The sequence below is a fragment of the Hypomesus nipponensis genome, chromosome 11, assembly GCF_054491055.1.
Source record: "Hypomesus nipponensis isolate SF chromosome 11, ASM5449105v1, whole genome shotgun sequence".
NCBI lineage: Eukaryota > Metazoa > Chordata > Actinopteri > Osmeriformes > Osmeridae > Hypomesus > Hypomesus nipponensis.
In genome coordinates, this window is record NC_140371.1 from 20,930,001 (window position 1) to 20,950,000 (window position 20,000).

The following is a 20,000-nucleotide window of genomic DNA, read 5'->3' on the forward strand; positions in this document are numbered from 1 at the left end:
GTTCACTGTACACCCATGGGATGGTGAAATATCATGTGAATGTACAATCTCACACACAATCTTTCTCTCTCTCTCTTGCTCTCTCGCTCTCTCTCTCCATTCCTACTGAATTAATCAGTGCTGTATGGACATAGCACCCCTCTGCACCACATGTGGGGAAATGTATTTTGTCACACAAAATTGCTAATTGCTGAAACCCAAAAATAATAAACAACAAACGCTTGGAAATGTTGCCCACGCTTACTGAAGGAGGAGGGCTGTTTGACTATAAATAACCTTGGTGCACATTTTCCTCACACACGCTTACACACACGCTTACACACACACAGCTTTGTTACACCTAGCAGCCATGGACAGTAGATGAGATTTCACACCTAATCAATACTGCCCAGCGGTCAATGCTTAATTCTGTCTCTGTCTATCGCTCTCTCTGCCTCTCTCCCTCTCTCAATCAATTTATGTCTCCCTCTGGCTCTCTCTCAATTAATTTATTTCACTTTCTCTGTCACTCTATCAATTTCTTTTCATCTCTCCCTCTCTTACTCTATATCTCTTTCTCTCTGTCTCTATCTCTCTCCCTCTCTGACTCTGTCTCTCTCCCTTTCCATCCCTTCCCACCCCTGCTCTCTCTCTCTCTCTCTCTCTCTCTCTCTCTCTCTCTCTCTCTCTCACTCTCTCTCTCTCTCTCTCTCAGATGCACCTGTAGGTGGAGCTGCAGCCAGTGGGAGTGGCTCCAGTTGTGGACCAATCAGCGACGACCTGGACATTTTTGGACCAATGGTGTCCAACCCTCTACCCTCCTCTAATCATCCCCAGGTGTGTGCCCCGTGGTATTGCACAATAACATATCTATCTCCATGCAAATGCGACTTAAATCGCCCTTTATCAGTCATCAAACCGGAGGAGAAAACAGTTTGGGAATTGAATTGGAGCCGGAACTACCAACTGGTTTTTAGCACCTAGAATGTTTGAATGCTTGACGTTAGCGAGCTTGTTCCTGGGCTGTGTCTTCTTCTGTGGTTTGTCTACTGGTGCGACGAGAACAGATGCTGCTGTCCTGCATGGCTTACGCACCCTCCCCGTCTCCAACGGCCTTCTCCCACAGACCACAGAGCATTCACGCTCAAAAGCATCCTCCTGTGTCATCGCCTTATCACTCAACACAGACAGCAGCAGCAGAAACACTCGATAGAGAGTTGTGTCTTATAAACACCCGGTAATCCCACACAAGCATGTACAAACTCAGCCATACATGGCCCCATACACACACGTTAGCACACGCACACAAACACACAAGCGTGGCCACACATGATGTTGAGATGGTGTTCATCTGTACTACTGCTGTCTGATGATGTTCTTGGAGAGAGGAGTAAAGGAAGGGAGAGATAGACAGAGAGCAGGAGGGAGAGAGACAGACAGAGAGCAGGAGGGAGAGAGAGACACTGTGAGATGGAGGGAGAGAGAGACACTGTGAGATGGAGGGAAAGGGAGAAGGACAGAGATGTAGAGAAGTGTGAGAGAGCGAGGGGCAGAGAGAGACAGATAAAATGTGTGAGAGAGAGATAATGAGAGAGAGAAATAATGATAATGTGAGAGAGAGAGATAAATAATGATAATTTGAAAGTGTGTTGTTGTGTTCCTCTGTCTGGAAGACATTGTAACGGAGGTCTACAATGAATGTTCCGGAGAAAATGTTCTCTCCTCTGAAACCATGGCTGATACCCTGGCTTTGTAAGGCCTGTCATGAGAGAATCGCACGCGTGAGGGAGGGAGAGAGATACAGAGAGAGACAGAGAGAGACAGAGACAGAGCAGGAGAGAGAGAGAGAGAGAGAGAGAGAGAGAGAGAGAGAGAGAGAGAGAGAGAGAGAGAGAGAGAGAGAGAGAGAGCTTAAAGAAAATGAAAGGAGAGAGATGGATGGAGCAGGGGGTGGAGACTGACAGAGCAGGCTCATTCTGTTTTGGCTTGTCGTTTTTTTTCCTGTCTGATTGGTGGCAGGTGACACAGAGGAGGAGGCACTCACAAAAACTGTTCAATTACACCGAGAGGAGAGAGAGGAGAGGCTGCCCAAATGCCACAGCAATCCCCTCCAGCCTCGACCCTGCCCTTTACCTCTCTCACACACACTCAACCACTCACACATGACCACACACACTCACACTCTCGAACACACACACACACACACACCACCCAACCTCCTGTTTCTGGTGCCTCAGCTCAAAGCCCACCGCAGCCTCCCCCAGCTGGACCAGGTCAGGGGGAACTCTGGAGGTCCTAGCATGAAGAGCAATTACTGTTACCCCAACCACACACACACACACACACAGACACACTGAGACATACACACAGAGACACACACAGAGAGACATACACACACAAAGAGACATACACACATGCACCTAGCATGAAGAGCAATTACTGTTACCCCAACCACACACACACACACACACAGACATACACAGAGAGACATACACACACACAGAGACATACACACAGAGACATACACACATGCACCTAGCATGAAGAGCAATTACTGTTACCCCAACCACACACACACACACACATACACACTGAGACATACACACAGAGACACACACAGAGAGACATACACACACACAGAGACATACACACATGCACCTAGCATGAAGAGCAATTACTGTTACCCCAACCACACACACACACACACACAGACATACACAGAGAGACATACACACACACAGAGACATACACACAGAGACATACACACATGCACCTAGCATGAAGAGCAATTACTTTTCCCCCAACCAACCCCACCCACGACCACACACAGGCATGTACACACACACACACACACACAGACACACACACAGAGACACACACAGAGACACACACACAGAGACACACACAGAGAGTCATACACACACACAGAGACATACACATATGCACCTAGCATGAAGAGCAACTCACACACCCACGACCACACGCACACACACACACGTCCACACAGCCCTCACTAGACGAGCAACACAGGACCTTTTACCCAGCCGAGGAACAGCAAGCACATCACCCTGCTCGCTCGTCAGCACTAGCTCTGTAGCCACGCCGTCCCCGTGTGTCCGGAGCACGTCTCTGGACGGCAGACAGCAGGAACACCTAGCTAGCCGCGCCGTCTGGCTGTTAACACCCAGTCTGTCCATGGAGCAGCAGGATGTAGGTGAAGCTCTCTACCTCAGCCTGGCCACGCTGTAGCGCTCTGCTGGTGCAGAGCTAGACTGGCCTCCTTGGATCGAGCTGGTCTAAGCTGCAGCTCTGCGTGTGGGTCTGCTGCCTCTCAGCCAGACACACACACACACACACACATCCTCACAGCCACATGGTGTGTCACTAACATCTAAAAATGCAAATATAGATGGAAAGACGAGATTAATAGTGAAATGCAGTCTGTATACACATGGTGCCTGGCGCTTGTTTTATGCTTCCGGTATAGCTGACTGAGAAACACTCACACACGCGCCACACACACACATATTTCACCACTGAGCTGCTTTCCCCGACTATTAAACAGGATTGGTGTGTGCTCTCCTATCTCAGAATATGTCAATTATAAAAATGCGATTAGAGCTCTGAATGGGCTAGGATTTGTGTTATCCGCAGCTTTCCAACCTTGAGGGGGTTTTACTCTCGGAATATTCTGGAAACGCGGAGAGGGAAGGGAGGAGGGGGGAGTGGCTGTCGTTGCCTTTGAATCTGTCCTCTCTTTCCATCCCCTTGCCTCCCCACACATGCACACACACACACACACATACTGACACACACAGACACACACGCTCAAACACACACACACACACACATACTGACACACACGCTCAAACACACACACACATATATCCGCCCTGCTGTCCGCAGGACACAGCTCAGTATGATTATCTTCTACAGATGGTGTGTTAGAGGGGGTGCGCACAAGCAGGTGTGTGTACACACTTGTATACGTGTGTACATGTTATTGTGTTCACGTGTGTTTAATGTGAGTGTGGCTAGCTTTATGTACCTTTTCTATCGATTGTCTATCTATTTGTAAACGTGAGTTATTGAGCGGCGCTGGAGAGCCACTGTGAGCTGGCTGTTGGCTGTGTAGCTGAGGATGGAGTCTGACGTGCTGGAAACAGCCTGCTGGACTGAAACGCCACTTTCAATTCACGCCTTGGTGGGGAACCACCACCAGGGGACACACCAGAACACTGTGTGCTAGGAGAGCAGCCAGCTCTGAGTGTGTGTGAGAGAGAGAGAGAGAGAGAGAGAGGGGGGGGGGGGGGGGGGAGAGAGAGAGAGAGAGAGAGGGGGAGAGAGAGAGGGGGAGAGAGAGAGGGGGAGAGAGAGAGAGAGAGAGAGAGAGAGAGAGGTGATTTGCAGGCAGATATGTCTGCTCCCTAACCCTCTCTCTGTGTCACACACATTTCTCCCTCTCCCCCTTGCGTATTCACACACACCCTCCCTCTCTCTCTCCACCGTCCATTAATGGTCCAGAGAGGTAACGCAAGAAGCCTCTTCCTCATTGGGCCTCAGCTAATGTCTGTCTATTAATAGAACCCTGATCCATGTTTAAAGACTGTGTCAGCCTGGCCACTCAAAACAGGTCTGCTGCAAATACCTCGTAGAAGAGCCCCAATTAGAGTTTGTGGTGTGTGGGTGTGTTTCTAGTGTGTGTGTGTGAGTGTGTTGGGATGCAGTTCCTCAGTTCCTATGCTCTTCCTTCTCCCCTCCTCTACAATAACCAACCCCCACCTCCACACACATTTAGCAGGTGTTGCTTTTTGTCAGCTCCATCCTTTAGGTATAATGGGGGTGTGGACGTTTTTGTGCCTGAAATGGGGTTTTGTATGAGTGAGTGTGTGTGTGTGTGTGTGTGTTTACTCTGCCCTGTCCTGCTCATGGCTGGTTATATTCATCTTTCTCTGTCTCCACACCAGGCTAATTAATATCACCTGTCTCACTTAAGGTGACAACACCTCCATCCTCTCCTGCACTCCCTCCTTCTCTCTCTTTCTCCCTCCCTCTGTCGCTCGCTCCCTCCCTTTCTCCCTCCCTCTCTCGCTCCCCCTTTCCCTCACTCACACCTTCCCTCCTCTTCTCTCCTTCTCTTCCTTCAGACCTCTGTGTTATTGAACTCTTTCCACTATGCTGACAAACTGCAAGCTTTTATGAAAATTGAACGTGTTGAATGTTTCGTACAAACCCCAAAAGACACGGCCCGATTAGGCCTAGTTAAGACTCATTGTGAATGCCCAGACTCACACACTGTATATACACGTATTAAACACACACACATTCACACTGACAATTAAGGATCATCTTTACACAAACCTTCAGACAGATAGATACTACCTGTATATTCCCACACACACACTAACATATATTTATGATATTTAGTCATTTAGCAGACGCTCTTATCCAGAGCGACTTACAGTAAGTACAGGGACATTCTCCCTGAGGCAAGTAGGGTGAAGTGCCTTGCCCAAGGACACAACGTCATTTACTAGCCCAACTCCCTCACCGCTCAGCCATCTGACTCCCCTGACTAACACACACACACTAACACACAGGCATCTGTCTCTGTGTCCTATCCTGTATCCTGTTCTCCAGACTGGCTCCATCAGCCCCACCCCAGCCCCAGCCTCAGCCCCAGCCTCAGCCCCAGCCTCAGGAGCCCCACCAGGGGGCCCCGTGGGTCCCCCGGCCCCGCAGGGAGAGGTGGACCTCTTCGGCCAGAGCCCGGCCCCCACGCCCCCCACCTCCTCCAGTAAGACTGAGGAGGGGTTGGCCAAGAAGACCCTCTCCAAAGACTCCATCCTCTCTCTCTACAGCAGCAGCACTGTCAGCACTCACCAGCCTGCTCACGGTAACACACACACACACACACACAGTACTTATACTGCACAAATGTATCATATACATTCATACATTCACCAGTATGCAGGCATACACCCACTGCATAGAAACTGTAATATAATCATCCAGCCTGCTTTCTTCAGAAAGCACAGAGACTCTCTCACTCATACAAACACTCTCTCACATACAGACGTACACTATCCACACACACACAAACTATCACACACACACACTTCTCTTGGAGCCTTCCAGCTCTGCTCCACTAAGAGCAGACATGAGAGGGTCCTGCTCTGATTTTGCATATGTTGACCTTTAGAATTGTTATTCATCTACTCTTTTCCTTTTTTGTTATTTGTGAGTGTGTGTGTGTGTGTGTGTGGTGTGATTGTTATTCATTACAACTGTTCAGTCTGAAGTGTGTGTTTGCATGCTGGCGGGCACATGCAGAGAACAGTCATTCTGTTTCCTGTGAGCAGAGCGTCAGGTTTAGCTTGACGTCTCTCCCTTCCTCTCCAGCTGCCGTGAATATGGGCCAGTTCAACGCCCAGGCCACGCCCCCCTACCAATCCTACCCCGGTGTGGGCGGAGCCATGCCCCCCGCCACTATGATGGGAGGAGTCATGGCCCCGGGAGCAGGAGGAGCCATGATGGGCCAGAACTCGGGAATGATGGTCGGCATGGCGATGCCCAACGGCTACATGAGCGTGCAGCAAGGCATGATGGGACACCAGGGCGGAGCCATGCAGCAGGGGGCGGGGCCAGCCCAGTTCTCCATGCAACAGCAACAGCAGTGGGGTGTGAATCAGGTGTGTGTTGTCCCCTTCAGATACACAGCAGGGTGATCTGTCACAAGCTCCAGTACTGTATATACTAACTACTCTTCCAACATCACACACACACACACAGGCATGCACACACACAGGCATGCACACACAGAGAAACATAGAGACAGACACAGAGAGACACACACACTCTGCTCACACTGTGTGTGTGTGTGTGTTCTGGTCATGTCGGGTGTAAGCTCTGCGTTGTCATCATCCTGATGGCGGCGGGAGGTTAATAAGAGATCGTAAATCATACCACACACACACTCTCACACACACACTCTCACACACACACACGCACATACAGGCATGTATACACACCCTCTGCCTCGGTTTAATGCAGTGGTGCAGTTTTGTGTGACAGAGTTTGTGCGTGCTGTGTGTGTAATAGGTCGAATGAGTGCAGCAGGGATATAACAATGTGTTGTGTGTGTGTGTGTGTGTGTGTGTGGGGGGGTGGTTGCTAAAGGATGCTCAGAATAGAAGTTATTAGTACTTGAACACACACACTCACACACACACACGCCTCAGATACTGCTGAGGCACTATGGTATATGTATCATTAATGGAGTGGAGTGAAGATGAGGGGGAAGGCTTGGGGTCTAGGGAGGCTGGAGCATTAGAGGGGAGGGGGGGAGGGGAGGGGAGGAGGAGGGGAGGGGAGGGGGGAGGGGATTGCCTGGAGGGAGGGACCATTAAGCGATGGGGAGAGAGTTGTCCCCCTTGCTTAGAAACCATTTCCATGTCAGTGTTTTTTAAGCAGTGTAATTTCAGTCGTTTATAAAACTCTCCTCTTCTCCGTCCAACCGTCCCCTGGTGTCTCTCGTCCGCCTATCCTTCCCCCTTTCCCCTGGTGTCTCTCGTCCCCCTCTCCCTCCATTTTTCCCCTGGTGTCTCTCGTCCCCCTCTCCCTCCCTCTTTCCCCTGGTGTCTCTCGTCCCCCTCTCCCTCCCTTTTTCCCCTGGTGTCTCTCGTCCCCCTCTCCCTCCCTCTTTCCCCTGGTGTCTCTCGTCCCCCTCTCCCAGATGACCCCGCAGATGGCAGGAATGACCATGAGTGGCGTGGGGGCAGGACCAGGAGGTTTCAGCCAATCAGGAGCGCCCGTGGGGGGGTGGGCCGGCCCCCCGTCAGGCCAGACCCTCAGCACCCAGCTGTGGAAGTGAGGGTGGGAGGAGGAGGGAGGAAGGGGGAGGAAGGCCTCACCTCCGCAGTACAACGCACAGGAGGCAAATCGTAGACTGCTCAATTAGCCCCGCCCCTCCCTTCTCTCATCCCTCTGAAGCCCCGCCCATCTGTTATCTCTTCAGTGATTGGTGAATGAGCAGGGGGAGGGGGCGGGGTTTGCTGGCAGCTCTTGTGTCTCTCTGACCTTGGTTTGGGTTCCACTGTTATTATTTTGATTCTTTTTAACTGTTGTTGTTTCTGTAAAGAAAAAAAAGACATATCGGGGAGAGAAAGCTGCTGGGCTATTAATACGAGGCGTCGTACGATATATCGTTACCAAAATCCATAGTTGGGTAGTAGTTAAATGGCAGATGTGGGTATTTTGTTGGTGCTCCCACCCAGAGCCCCCCTCCCCCAGTCCTCCTGCCCTGACCGTGTGAAGCGTCCATCCTCCCTCCCCCACCCCCTCCACCTCTCTTGAGGGTAGTTGTAGAAGATCAGTACTGTATAGATATTCCCCCACCTCAGCGAGCCGTAAGAACAGAGAGTTTGGCCATAGCTGGTTCTGTCCAGAGGTGTCTTCTGTCCTGTACTCTATCTGTCCCATCTCTTCATCCAGGGCCCTACTCCCAGCCCTCGACAGCTCTGGGCTGGAAGAGTTAAAGAGGTCAAAAAGACATTCCTCCCTGGGTCTGTTTCCATCCAGCGTGTCTGGCCTGTCATGTGTCTTCTCCAGCACACACGACAGCACTGACACGGCAGCACTGACACGACAGCACTGACACGACAGCACTGACACGGCAGCACTGACACGACAGCACTGACGCGGCAGCACTGACGCGGCAGCACTGACACAGTGCCAGGGCTGGGTTTTCCCGGACCCTCATAAGGCCTCCCCATGGGTCCAATAGGGTTAGAGTTAGGACATGAACGCAAATCTTCAACTGACCAATATATGGGAGGCCATGTGGCGCCTTCATGTTGGCCAAACTCTCTGGGTGACCCCTGACCCCTCTCTTCCTCTGTGGGTGACCCCTGACCCCTCTCTTCCTCTGTGGGTGACCCCTGACCCCTCTCTTCCTCTGTGGGTGACCCCTGACCCCTCTCTTCCTCTCTGGGTGACCCCTGACCCCTCTCTTCCTCTGTGGGTGACCCCTGACCCCTCTCTTCCTCTGTGGGTGACCCCTGACCCCTCTCTTCCTCTGTGGGTGACCCCTGACCCCTCTCTTCCTCTGTGGGTGACCCCTGACCCCTCTCTTCCTCTGTGGGTGACCCCTGACCCCTCTCTTCCTCTGTGGGTGACCCCTGACCCCTCTCTTCCTCTGTGGGTGACCCCTGACCCCTCTCTTCCTCTGTGGGTGACCCCTGACCCCTCTCTTCCTCTGTGGGTGACCTCTGACCTCTGTGCCCCTCCTTGCTGTCATCCGCCATCTTACAGTGGTGTTGGTTGTGTGCAGTTCAAAGAAGCACAGTTAGTCTGAGACAAATAAACCTGGATGACCAATCAGCTTCTGGCTTAGAAAGGGCGGTTCCTGGAGAAGATAATGGGATTGGACAGTGGGGTCATTGTCAGGATTCCACAAGAAGTCTTGTCGACGCTGGGAGCCAATCGGAGCTCTCGGTGGATGGACCTGAAGAAAGACTTCCTGGATCGATGGGTTCAGGTTTTACTTCCTGGTTTCGAGGATGACCTCATGATGTCTGATCCTTTTACATCTCATTTTATAGGGAGAGTAGGGAATACAGAGATTTTAAATAGAATATCGAGTTTGGAATCAGGAGAAAGCAATCAAACACAGATATGCAGCCTAATCCTGGGGCAGAGGTTCTAGCCACATAGACAGGGTCCCTCTGCCGTGCAATAACGACCCACACAACACACAGTCCTCCAGGTTTATTTCTAACGTGTTTACATTTTCTGGTGCCTAGTACAAAGAAAAACAATGTCATTTCCGTGCATTAAACAGTGAAAAGCCATGAACGTATGCGTGGTCGTTATTGTCTCATGACTCGTCTAATGCAGTCTGTCTACTGTCCGCCTGAGTCAGGTTTGGCAGGGTTTGTTACTTCTCTGACGTTTACAAGAGGGTCGTTTGGAATAAAATGTGTTTTTCTCTGGAGTTAGTCCCTGTATTCCACTGTGTAATAGTCCTGTTCAGTTGACCACACAGACACACACACACACAGTACATACACACACACACACAGTACACACACACAGTACACACTCTCACACAAATAAATACATTGAGGTCTTGTTATTTTAGTCCGTACAGCCCATATGACATGCTTTCAAAAAATTTATTTATTTTTTACTCAGAAACTGGCACAGATTTCTGTTCTACCTTCCGTATCCCCAGAGATTGTCAGGCCCACATATTCAGGGAACAAACTCTGCTTCAACGTCCAGTGCCTTTTAAATCCTCGGAGGCCATCAGAGTAAATCGGCAGCAGAATTTTTACTTACTTCTGGAGAGCCAATCAGGCAAGTTATGCATTTCAATTCATCATGCGGTTGGTCCAAAGTCCTGTCCATCAAAAGTCAGCCGTGTCCAACCAATGAGCAAACATGATGGCTTCAGTAGAGTAAATCCCATCGGCTTGCGGTCTGCCCTGCCCTTGACCTTGATGTATCACTGCTTCCTGCTTCCTCTGTTCACCCCGCGCTCTGGGAGCACTTGTGTCCCGGTCCTCAGACCTCGATGACCACTGTGTCCTGCCGATGTTTGGGCTCGTTGCCCAGGTTGACCTTTTCTGTGCGTGTGTGCCACACCAGAACCTGAGAGAGAGAGAGACAGAGAGAGGAGAGGGAGGGAGGGGAAGAGAGGAGGGAGGGAGGCAGGAAGGGGGAGAGAGAGGGGGGGGGGAGGGGAAGAGAGGAGGGAGGCAGGAACGGAGAGAGAGATATTTGTGTGAGTTGCTCTACTGAGAGAAAACCCCTTGTTCAGAGACCCTATTTGAAAGTACACAAACATCTCTGCATAGCTTCTCTTCCTTGACATAATTATACATTCACTACTGTCACAATGAATTCTGCTGTAATGCAAAGGACAAAGAATGGGTGATTATAGTTTAAATACAAGAGCTTGGACTTAACAGGCTGATGGGTCTACCGTGAAATGGTCTAACCTTGTTGCTGCCTCACTGCTGTTGGGCTCACACACACACGCGTGACAGATTGCTCTCCGTGCTCTGCCAGTAGTGTCTGGTCTCTGCTCAGGTGGAACGTGTCACTTCCTGCACACGATGCTACTAATTGGTCTAATTTGCATATCTAATGAGTCTAAAGGTGCAGCCAGTGAACCGCCTTTCAGTTTAGATGCCGGGGGGAGTGGATGGGGGTGGAGTAGGACTACAGTGTGTGTGAGGGTGTGTGTATGTGAGGGTGTGTGTATGTGAGGGTGTGTGTGTGTCCTCTCACATCCCTTATCTGCAACTTCAAATAACAAGCTGTTTTTACTTTTCATCCATCCTCCTCTTTCACTCTCTCTTCTCATCTTCGCTAGCACAGCCAGGCGTTTCTGGTGGTGGTCTGCAGTGAGGGGTACTGGGAGTTGTAGTCTGTGCTGGTCTGCAGTGAGGGGTGATGGGAGTTGTAGTCTTCCCTGGCAGCCTGATGGCAGGCCTGGTAGAGGGGGTACTTGTATCAGCTTGTTCTGTGATAAGAGAACTTGACCTAATGCCAGCACAGTCCCTAGAGTGTCCTCCTCTTTCCCCGACTCCACCTCCCTTCCTCTCTCTCTTTCTCTCTCTCTCTTTCTCTCTCTCTCTTTCTCTCTCTCTTTCTCTCTCTCTCTCTCTCTCTCTCCCTTCCTCTCTCTCTTTCTCTCTCTCTCTTTCTCTCTCTCTCTTTCTCTCTCTCTTTCTCTCTCTCTCTCTCTCTCTCTCCCTTCCTCTCTCTCTCTCTCTCTCTCTCTTTCTCTCTCTCTCTCTTTCTCTCTCTCTCTCTCTCTCTCTCTCTCTCTCTCTCTCTCTCTCTCTCTCTCTCTCTCTCTCTCTCTCCTTTGTCTCTCCTTTTTTTCTATCTGTGTTTACTATCTCTGTTCCAGTCTCCCATATCCAGTTACTTTGAGACTCCAAGGTCAGTTTAGCTTGTTGCTGGTCTGATCCCAGGTCTGATCCCAGGTCTCACTCTCCCCAGTCTGAGAGCGGAGGCTGACCTCACGTCTGTGAGGAGCAGGGGATCGGAGATGGGACCCCCCTGCCTATGGGAGGACCGGTCGTGTCGGTCAAAGCCCAGCCCGCTCTGCGAGCGCTGAGTGATAAGTGGGGGTGTCACACCTCACAGACTGGAGCGGGTGATTACTGATGATGTCACGTCCTTTTGGCTGTGTGTGCAGCGAGTGATTAGTGATGATGTCACATCTCGCTAATGGCCTGTATTAATATCAGTGGTGGGCCAGCCCCCATTAGGATAATGGGGGTGATAATGAGGATGTCTCCGCCGATGCCCTGCTCAGCCCAGGAGAGAGGAGAGGGGCTAAGTGTGGATGATGCATGGGTGGAGAGGAGGCTATATTAGGAGACTGGGCTCAGATCCATTCCAGCGTGAGCCCTTATCTCCCCTAGCTCCCCTCCGCTCCCTTGGTCGTGGAGATGACTGGTAAATGGAGGAATTAAATGGTTTGACCTGGTAAAGAAGCTGGTTTGGCTGTCGTTCTCTTAAAGGCCTTCCTCTGCGTATCAAGAGATGGAGATGTTCGGGAAGTGATGCTTAGGGGAGGCCTGTATAAAGTGGCTGTGGGTTTACCGTTTTTATTAAACGCAGTGTGACATTTTGACCTGGTTAGCTGTACATGATATGTCTGTTTTCAGTAGTAATGCTCTTGTTCAAGGGATATAACATCCATCACTAATGTTTATCACCAGTAATAATTTCAGCCCTGAGGGAGTGGAGATTTAAACCCACCTGCTGGCCAGGACCTCTTAGCAGTCTAATGCTGGGGACACACTACTGGATAATGGGGCCGATTTCGCCCCTTTCGACAATCCTTGGTAACGTCCCGATTATCTTGATGGTTCTACAGATTATTTTATCAGATGTTCCCTTGGTGCGAGGTGTGTCAAGAGTGACCGAATCTGCTCGGAAGGATGTCGGAGGCGCCCCGATCGCGAATCCTAAAGATTCAACGTGATGAATTTTTGCGATCAGAAATCCTGATGTTTGGGGGGAACCCCAAGGACAATCCCCGAGTTTATCATTTGAAACGAAACAATATCCAATCAGAAAGCAAGCTGAGAGAAGACAGAAGCATAACAAACTGAGTCACGGCACAACACAAAGTTAAATGTAATTGATTTGTGGCAACAGCAAACCCTTTTCTTTTTTCGTGAATTTACTGTGAAAATAATTCCAAACACTATCATCGCAATTTCTTCCTGCATATAGTCCGCAATGCTTACTCTTAAATATAGACAGATTTTGCGAGATTTCTTGTGTAAACACTCGGGACACTGGTTGGAAATCTGTTTGTGTGTGGTGTGCTGCCTTTGTCAAATCATGGCACACCACACACTGTAGGAGCAAAACGGCTAAATCTAGGATTTTTTGTCCTCATGTTTGTGGTCTCTCACAGTTTGAACATCTTATATGGTTTAAAAAATAGTTTAGTGTGTCCCCAGCATAACAGGAGCCACAGCTGGATCTTTACCAGGCAGCCTCGTTAGCCTGACAGCCTGGGACACATGGGGGGAGGGGGAAGGCTACTGACCCTGTGGGCCCTTGTGGCTCACTTGTCAAGCGAGCGCACCACACAGGCTAAGGCAGTGGTTCCCAACTCCCCCCCCTGTCCTGCTTGTTTTAGATGTGTCCTGCTCCAACACACCTGATTCAAATGAATGGGTCGTTATCCAGCTCTGCAGAAGCCTGTGTTTGAATCAGGTGTGTGAGTTTGGAGCAGGGAAACATCTAATGCAGGGGACACACTATACAATTTTTCTAATCTTATAAGATTTTCAAACTCTGAGAGATCACAAACACGAGGACAAAAAATCTTAGATTTAGCCATTTTGCTCCTACAGTGTGTGGTCACTCTTAACACACCTCACACCAAGGGAACATCTGATAAAATCTGCGGAACCATCCAGATCATTGGGACATATGTTACCTAGGATTGTCGGAAGGGCCGAAATCGGCCCGATTATCGTATGGTGTGTCCCCAGTATAACACATGCAGGACAGGGTCCCTGAGGACCAGGGTTGGGAACCACACAGGCTAAGGCTTTGCCTTTTAGCAGCCTGGGTTCGAATCTACTCATTTCCTGCATGTCCTCCCCTTTTTCTCTCCTCAATCCGTTTCTCAGTCATTGCTCTCGATCCCAATAAAGCCGAAACGCCCCGAAGGAACATTATACATTTTAAATCTTTAAGAATTATTTTTTTAAAATAGCTACTGACCCTGGTGCAGTTATTGGCTCGAGGCTCCAATTCAGCCACCTTGGTGATCTGCTTCAGGAAGTCTGACTCCTGCATGCCGGGCTGGGAGCCCCTGCGCTTGAACAACGCCTTCGGGTTCTCCAGGACCACCTGGAGATTCACGGCGAAGCCTGAGGGTGAAGCGGGGGCGAGAGGGAGAAGATGACGAGGTAGGATCGATAACCGCGCCGCCACAGCGCATCTCACACGGCACACAACCTTCTCACATCCAATGTGTTACTTCACCCGGGGCGAGCAATTTCCAGGTGTTACCAGCGTGTAAGAAACATACACAAACACAACACACAGACTCAAGGGGGGGAGGGGGGGGGGGGGGAGAACAAGCTTGAACTTGTGTCGTTCTCTCTAACGAGGATGTTACAAACAGGTGTGGAGATGCACTCTGTTTCCTAGAGCTTCGGTTCCAAATATATCTCCGTCCTCGTCCTTCGAGTCAGAAACGCTGCCCTCAGAAAAACAACCACGTAGCCAAGTGAAGAAATGATTTAAGGAGATAAGGGAAGAAAGGAAAAGATATCTAAATCAAAAATCTTGGAACTAGGTCACTATATATCCCCGACAATGGAGAGAAGAATGCATCGGATTTATTCGTAACGTGGCCCAGTGTGTGCTGTGTGTGTGTGTGTAGGATGCAAGGCAGTGTGTGCTGTGTGTGTGTGTGTGTGGAGGATGCAAGGCAGTGTGACAGGAAGACTGGGCATAGTGTCGTACATTCTTGTCTCAAATACAATCTTGACGCTCCGCTGGGACTGGGGTGAGCTGTGGACGGGCTGCTCCAGCTAACCTCCATGACCTCCTCTGCATGTTTCCAGCCAGCGCACACTGATTTCTAGGGCGCTGCTAGCTCGGTATTCACAAAGGGATTCCTCGACTCCACAGAGAGAGAAAGGGTGTGCGGGGGAGAGACAGATGGAGGGAGGGAGAGAGAGAGACAGAGATAGAGGAGGGAAAGGAGAAAGAATGAAAAGGATCCAGGAACAAACGAGTGAAAGATGGAGTCCAGAGTAGGATACAGGAAAAATTCCTGAAATACTGTAGATTCAGTATGACAATACAAACAAGAATGTTTGATGACAAGAGTCTGGATTTGAACTGTCCTCTCTCTTTTTACAGGACGAGAAAGATTTGGGCTTGGGTGCCATTGACAATTTTTAAAAGAGGAATTTGGAAAACTACATTTGACAACACTTTGCATTAGCACGAGGAAACACACAATAATGGAGTCTTGTAATAGTAATTTGCCCTATCAGGGCATTACTAAACAGGGAGTGATCCTGCAGTGAAATCACATACGCTACAGCCTTGAAGGTAAGATAGGTGGATTTGAAAGCAATTATATGATAGAAATCTCGTTACCTGCAGCTAATACAAGTGATATGGTGATGAGCGTGCATCTCACTGTTCCTGCCCAGCAGAGAAGAGCCATCATCTTGACTAATTCTCACTCTAAACCCTCTGAACCTGAAGCCATTTACCCAGTAAGCATCTCATACGGATCTGAAGTGACTTGATGTCAAAACCCACTGTCATTTGATGTGATATCAACAAGACGTTGATTGCTATGTCTTCATGTTTGTTTACGTGATATTCTGTGACAGAAGGTGCCTTGTGCTGAAAACAGGACATCCTTACAGGATACTTATGATGCAGAGATGTTAAGCCAAATAATGTATGGAATTGCAAATCTGATTGATGAGTTAATTTTCTTTGGTCTTTATCCTTCCTTGTGTCCCTTGTCTTGTCGTTTTATTGGCCTATGAAGGGAACGAAATACAGGAAGGAATGAACCCGTTTTTTATTGAAACCCCACATGTATAGTCTGCTCTCTGAGACTGAAACCTTACAGTCCCAGAGGGAGCTTCCTTCGCGTGGCTACATGCTAACCTTAAAAAAACAAAAACTAATTGACCTGTCTCTTGCCTCCCCAACACCCTCCAAATGGAAAGGAAGGTGTTAACACTCGCTTCCAGACAAAGACAGCACTCCGGTAACAAACTGGCTGTGTTGGAGTAAAACGTGAACATGACCGTGAGATACAGCAACGCATGCGGCCTGTTGTACACATCAAACACAAGCTCTCCTCGGGCTTGAGTGTCGGAGGAGGTAGCCAAGGCGAACACCGAGCCGTCCGCTCAGCGACCCAGGGCTATTGTGCTCCAGGAAATGAGATGGAGCTGTGGCAGACGTTTGTGGGCTTTTTAACCACGTTGAGCTCCTCAGCGGTACAATGCACCTTATTAAGGCCTGCAGCAGCAGCCAGGGCACAAAGAGAAGCCTATTCTCATTCTCAACAACAATGGTTATAAATGATTTAGAGAGAGCAAGAGCGGGACGTTCAGGGAACACGGGCACTTCGAACCAATCGTTAGCGACCGTGCTGCTGTTTTACGGTTTACTCTGGTTATTCGCTTTTCATATCTGGTTCACAGTTATACTTTATCGTACTGTTGTCAGGTGTGGTTGCATTATTTGCAACTGATGATTTGTATGTTGTGTGTCAGTGTGTGGGTTTAATGGGGCTGTTTGTGTGATTTGGATGTGGGTGGGTGGGTGGGTCTGTGTGGGTGGGTGGTTTATTTCCAGTTATAATTTCTTCATTAACACAACACAAACACCCAGGGGGTTGTGTGTGCATCTATGTAATTGTGTGCTGTAGGTGTGTGTGTGTGTGCTTGAGTGTTTGTGTGTATGTGTGTGTGTGTGTGTCTGTGGAGCAGTGTGTTCAGAGAGAGAGAGGAGGGTTGAGTGGTGATCATGGCAGAATAAGGTTTCAGCTGAAAAGCACAGTTCAATACTTCTGGCATTGAGGTCCCTCTGCCCTGGAGGACCAGTGAGCCAGAGGAGTCATCTGTATTCTGGAAAACTCCTTGTTTTGACCCCAGATGGACGTTGTGACATGCATGCATGCATGCTCTAGTCCTCGTTCAGCCTTTGAAGTGCTGTCCTCTGGGTTTGGTGTCACAGTGGGGGGGGGGGGAGCTGTAGGGTTGGTAACCCTGCATGTGGTCCCGAACTCATGGCCCAACCTATCTGCTCGCGTCCTTCATCTCGTTGTCATGGTTTTGCCCACTGTGTCGTGTGTGGGCGTGGTCTTACCTGCCATGTCGATGGCGAAGGGACGGTCGGGCCTCCAGCCTGTGTACCAGCCCACAACTTTACCCCTGAACACCAGGGGGCGCTCATAGCGACGACCACCCACCAGCCCCACGGGCCACACCGACACCCCTCGCGTTCCTCGCATCTGTGGGGGGGGGGGGGGGGGTAGAGACAGGGAGGGTTGTGACTACGCCTGACATCAAACACATAAAATAGAGATTCGAATCATGAGTTCCCAGGTTCAAATCCCCCCTGTACCAAACAACGCTTTGGATGTGGGCTTCTGCTAAATGACTGCGTTATACGGACACAGGTGTAGATAGACAGGGGATGACACACACACAAAGGAAAGCCAAGTGCCGTTTTTGTGAAACACTTTCACATCTTTCATGCTGTTGGATGTTTCCTCTTCTCCTGGTCCATTATCCTCCTGCGTCACATTACCATTCAGAGCAGATCTGAGATCTCTACCCGTACAGCTAAGTTCTATTCCAGGGTGTAAATGGGGCTTAGAAGACACACTGTGTGAAGTTATCAGACTCAGAAACACATTCATTCCGTTTCTGTCTGAACGGGAAACTAGAAATCTTTCATCAAACCTGAAAAGGGTGAAATCAGTGTGTCTAGAATCTTCTTCCTGAACCAATGTGGCACTAAATGAAACCGGGTGGTAAACCAAGTTGGTAGTTTCATTTTTACACTGAATCAATTCACAGACTGCTGGGAGCGACACAGAGAAGGAAATAGACAGTGTGTGGTTTGTGGCAAAGTGTGTGTTAGTGTGAATAGATGGCTTTCAGCACTAGAGTAGTAGGTATACTGTTGGCCAACTGTCATTTACATTTAAGTGTTTGTGTGCATGAGGGAGGGAGGGAGGGAGGGAGGGAGGGAGGGAGGGAGGGAGGGAGGGAGGGAGGGAGGGAGGGAGGGAGGGAGGGAGGGAGGGAGGGAGGGAGGGAGGGAGGGAGGGAGGGAGGGAGGGAGGGAGGGCGTACATGCATGTGTCATTTTATTTATGATACCAAAGACCAACAACATAACATCCCTAACATCTACTCTCCTTTCAAACACACAGCAGCCTCCAGCCAAACACTGTCAATACGCAATAACAGAACAACCCTGCATTACAAAAGGACAGAGTTCCACGATCTCACAACCTTATGGTCAGAGGAAGGCCTTAATATTTAATGTCTCTGTTCTGTCTGGCAGCTCTGAACGCAGGGACTGATAGAAGTCCTCCCTTTCCTTCCCCCTCCCTCCCTCTTTCTCCCAATTCTCTGTCTCTCCCTCACTTCTCTCTCTTCTCCTCCCTGTCTCCCCCTGAGCAATGAGTACACAGCTTTGAAGCCCTCTCTCCACTAATGCGTTGCCCCTTGAGCTTGCTTGTGCAACGCTAAAACCCTTCCCCTTATTTCTGTTTCCTCCTGCCTCTCCTCCTCTCCTGGGTCACTGTTCAAAGCCTTCTCCAGCTCTGGTCTATATAAACGCAGATGAAAAGAAAGTGTGTCTGCACAGACGGTTTGTGGTTCTCAAGTGTAGCCATTGTCTCGGCTTAGCGGCAGAGGTACATGTTGACCCATAATGGTATTTATACGGAGGGTAGCCAGGGGAATTAAACAAAAATACTTAATGGTCGGCTATCGCTATACTTATTGCTGTTAACTACTCATCATGCACCTAGCCTTGATTCAGATATGTACAGGAACAATTCACCTGAAATCTATATTCCTCTGAGGTGTTGCCAACTGCCGTCATGAAAGAATTGTGTTCTTTTGTGATGCTCACGCGAAACAATTTTTACGGTCAAATGTGTGAAATTCATCCTGTTAAGTCTGAAGGAGCTTTAGGAATGAATCGAGGGGGGTTTAATAACTTAACTCTCCCTTCACCTCCATCCCACTTTTTAATCCTCCCAGATTGGAGAGGGATGGATGGGCGGAAACAGAAGTCTGGACATCCTTGATTAGACTCATCCAATCACAGGATGTCCTGGGAGGATAGAAAAGTAAATATGTCTGTTGTGTTCTACATTGTCTACAACACTTCCCAGAAGAAATCAACATGCTCACATACTCCTTACACCTCCTCTCACATGCTGAGCGGGTAGGTAAAAACTTGATACACCTAAACAATATGTTATGGCAGAATATGACGCATATGGTACTCAGAGATGCTGAAGACAGATTTTGATCTGTGTCACGTTTCATTGTCTGTGTTATGTTGTTTGATGTGAACCTGTGGCCGGTGAACCCTGGAGCACACAAGGATATGGTCCTTCAGTCTGTTTGACGGCAGGCTGAAAGTCAGTCAGCGACTGCATTACATGTGACACAACGTATTTCTTAATGATACAGCATTATGATTGTACTATACATTTGTGACTTTTTCTTCTTGCCCTGGAGAAAAAGCTGTCATTGAATTGTGTGTCATGCTGTGTGGCTTCTCTGTATGTGATTTTAATCAACCCTTCTCCTTGTGTCATTAATATGCATGGCTAGGGCAATGAGGGGGGAAGTGGAGGGGAAAGAATGAATCAAATTAGAGGAGAGAGAACGGAGAGAATGAGGAGGTTATGAAATGGTGATGCAACCACGCGTGATGTGTGTGTGTTTGTG

At 49.3% G+C, this 20,000-nt stretch overlaps 2 protein-coding genes across 2 annotated transcripts in view; one reads left to right on the forward strand and one right to left on the reverse strand.

Annotated features, from left to right (window-relative positions):
- LOC146268615 (stromal membrane-associated protein 1-like) overlaps nt 1–9,973 on the forward strand; it is a 30,435-nt gene extending 20,462 nt beyond the window's left edge. Inside the window, exons 8-11 of the mRNA XM_084708946.1 lie at nt 695–816; nt 5,620–5,875; nt 6,382–6,671; nt 7,715–9,973. Of these exons, the coding sequence (XP_084565072.1) occupies nt 695–816; nt 5,620–5,875; nt 6,382–6,671; nt 7,715–7,852 (806 nt within the window). The 3' untranslated portion in view covers nt 7,853–9,973. The remainder of the gene's footprint in view (nt 1–694; nt 817–5,619; nt 5,876–6,381; nt 6,672–7,714) is intronic.
- Nucleotides 9,733–20,000, reverse strand: part of b3gat2 (beta-1,3-glucuronyltransferase 2 (glucuronosyltransferase S)) — a 13,917-nt gene continuing 3,649 nt past the window's right edge. The window contains exons 2-4 of the mRNA XM_084708947.1: nt 17,386–17,530; nt 14,251–14,399; nt 9,733–10,632 (exon numbers count right to left, since the gene is read on the reverse strand). Coding sequence (XP_084565073.1) covers nt 10,546–10,632; nt 14,251–14,399; nt 17,386–17,530 — 381 coding nt within the window. The 3' untranslated portion in view covers nt 9,733–10,545. The remainder of the gene's footprint in view (nt 10,633–14,250; nt 14,400–17,385; nt 17,531–20,000) is intronic.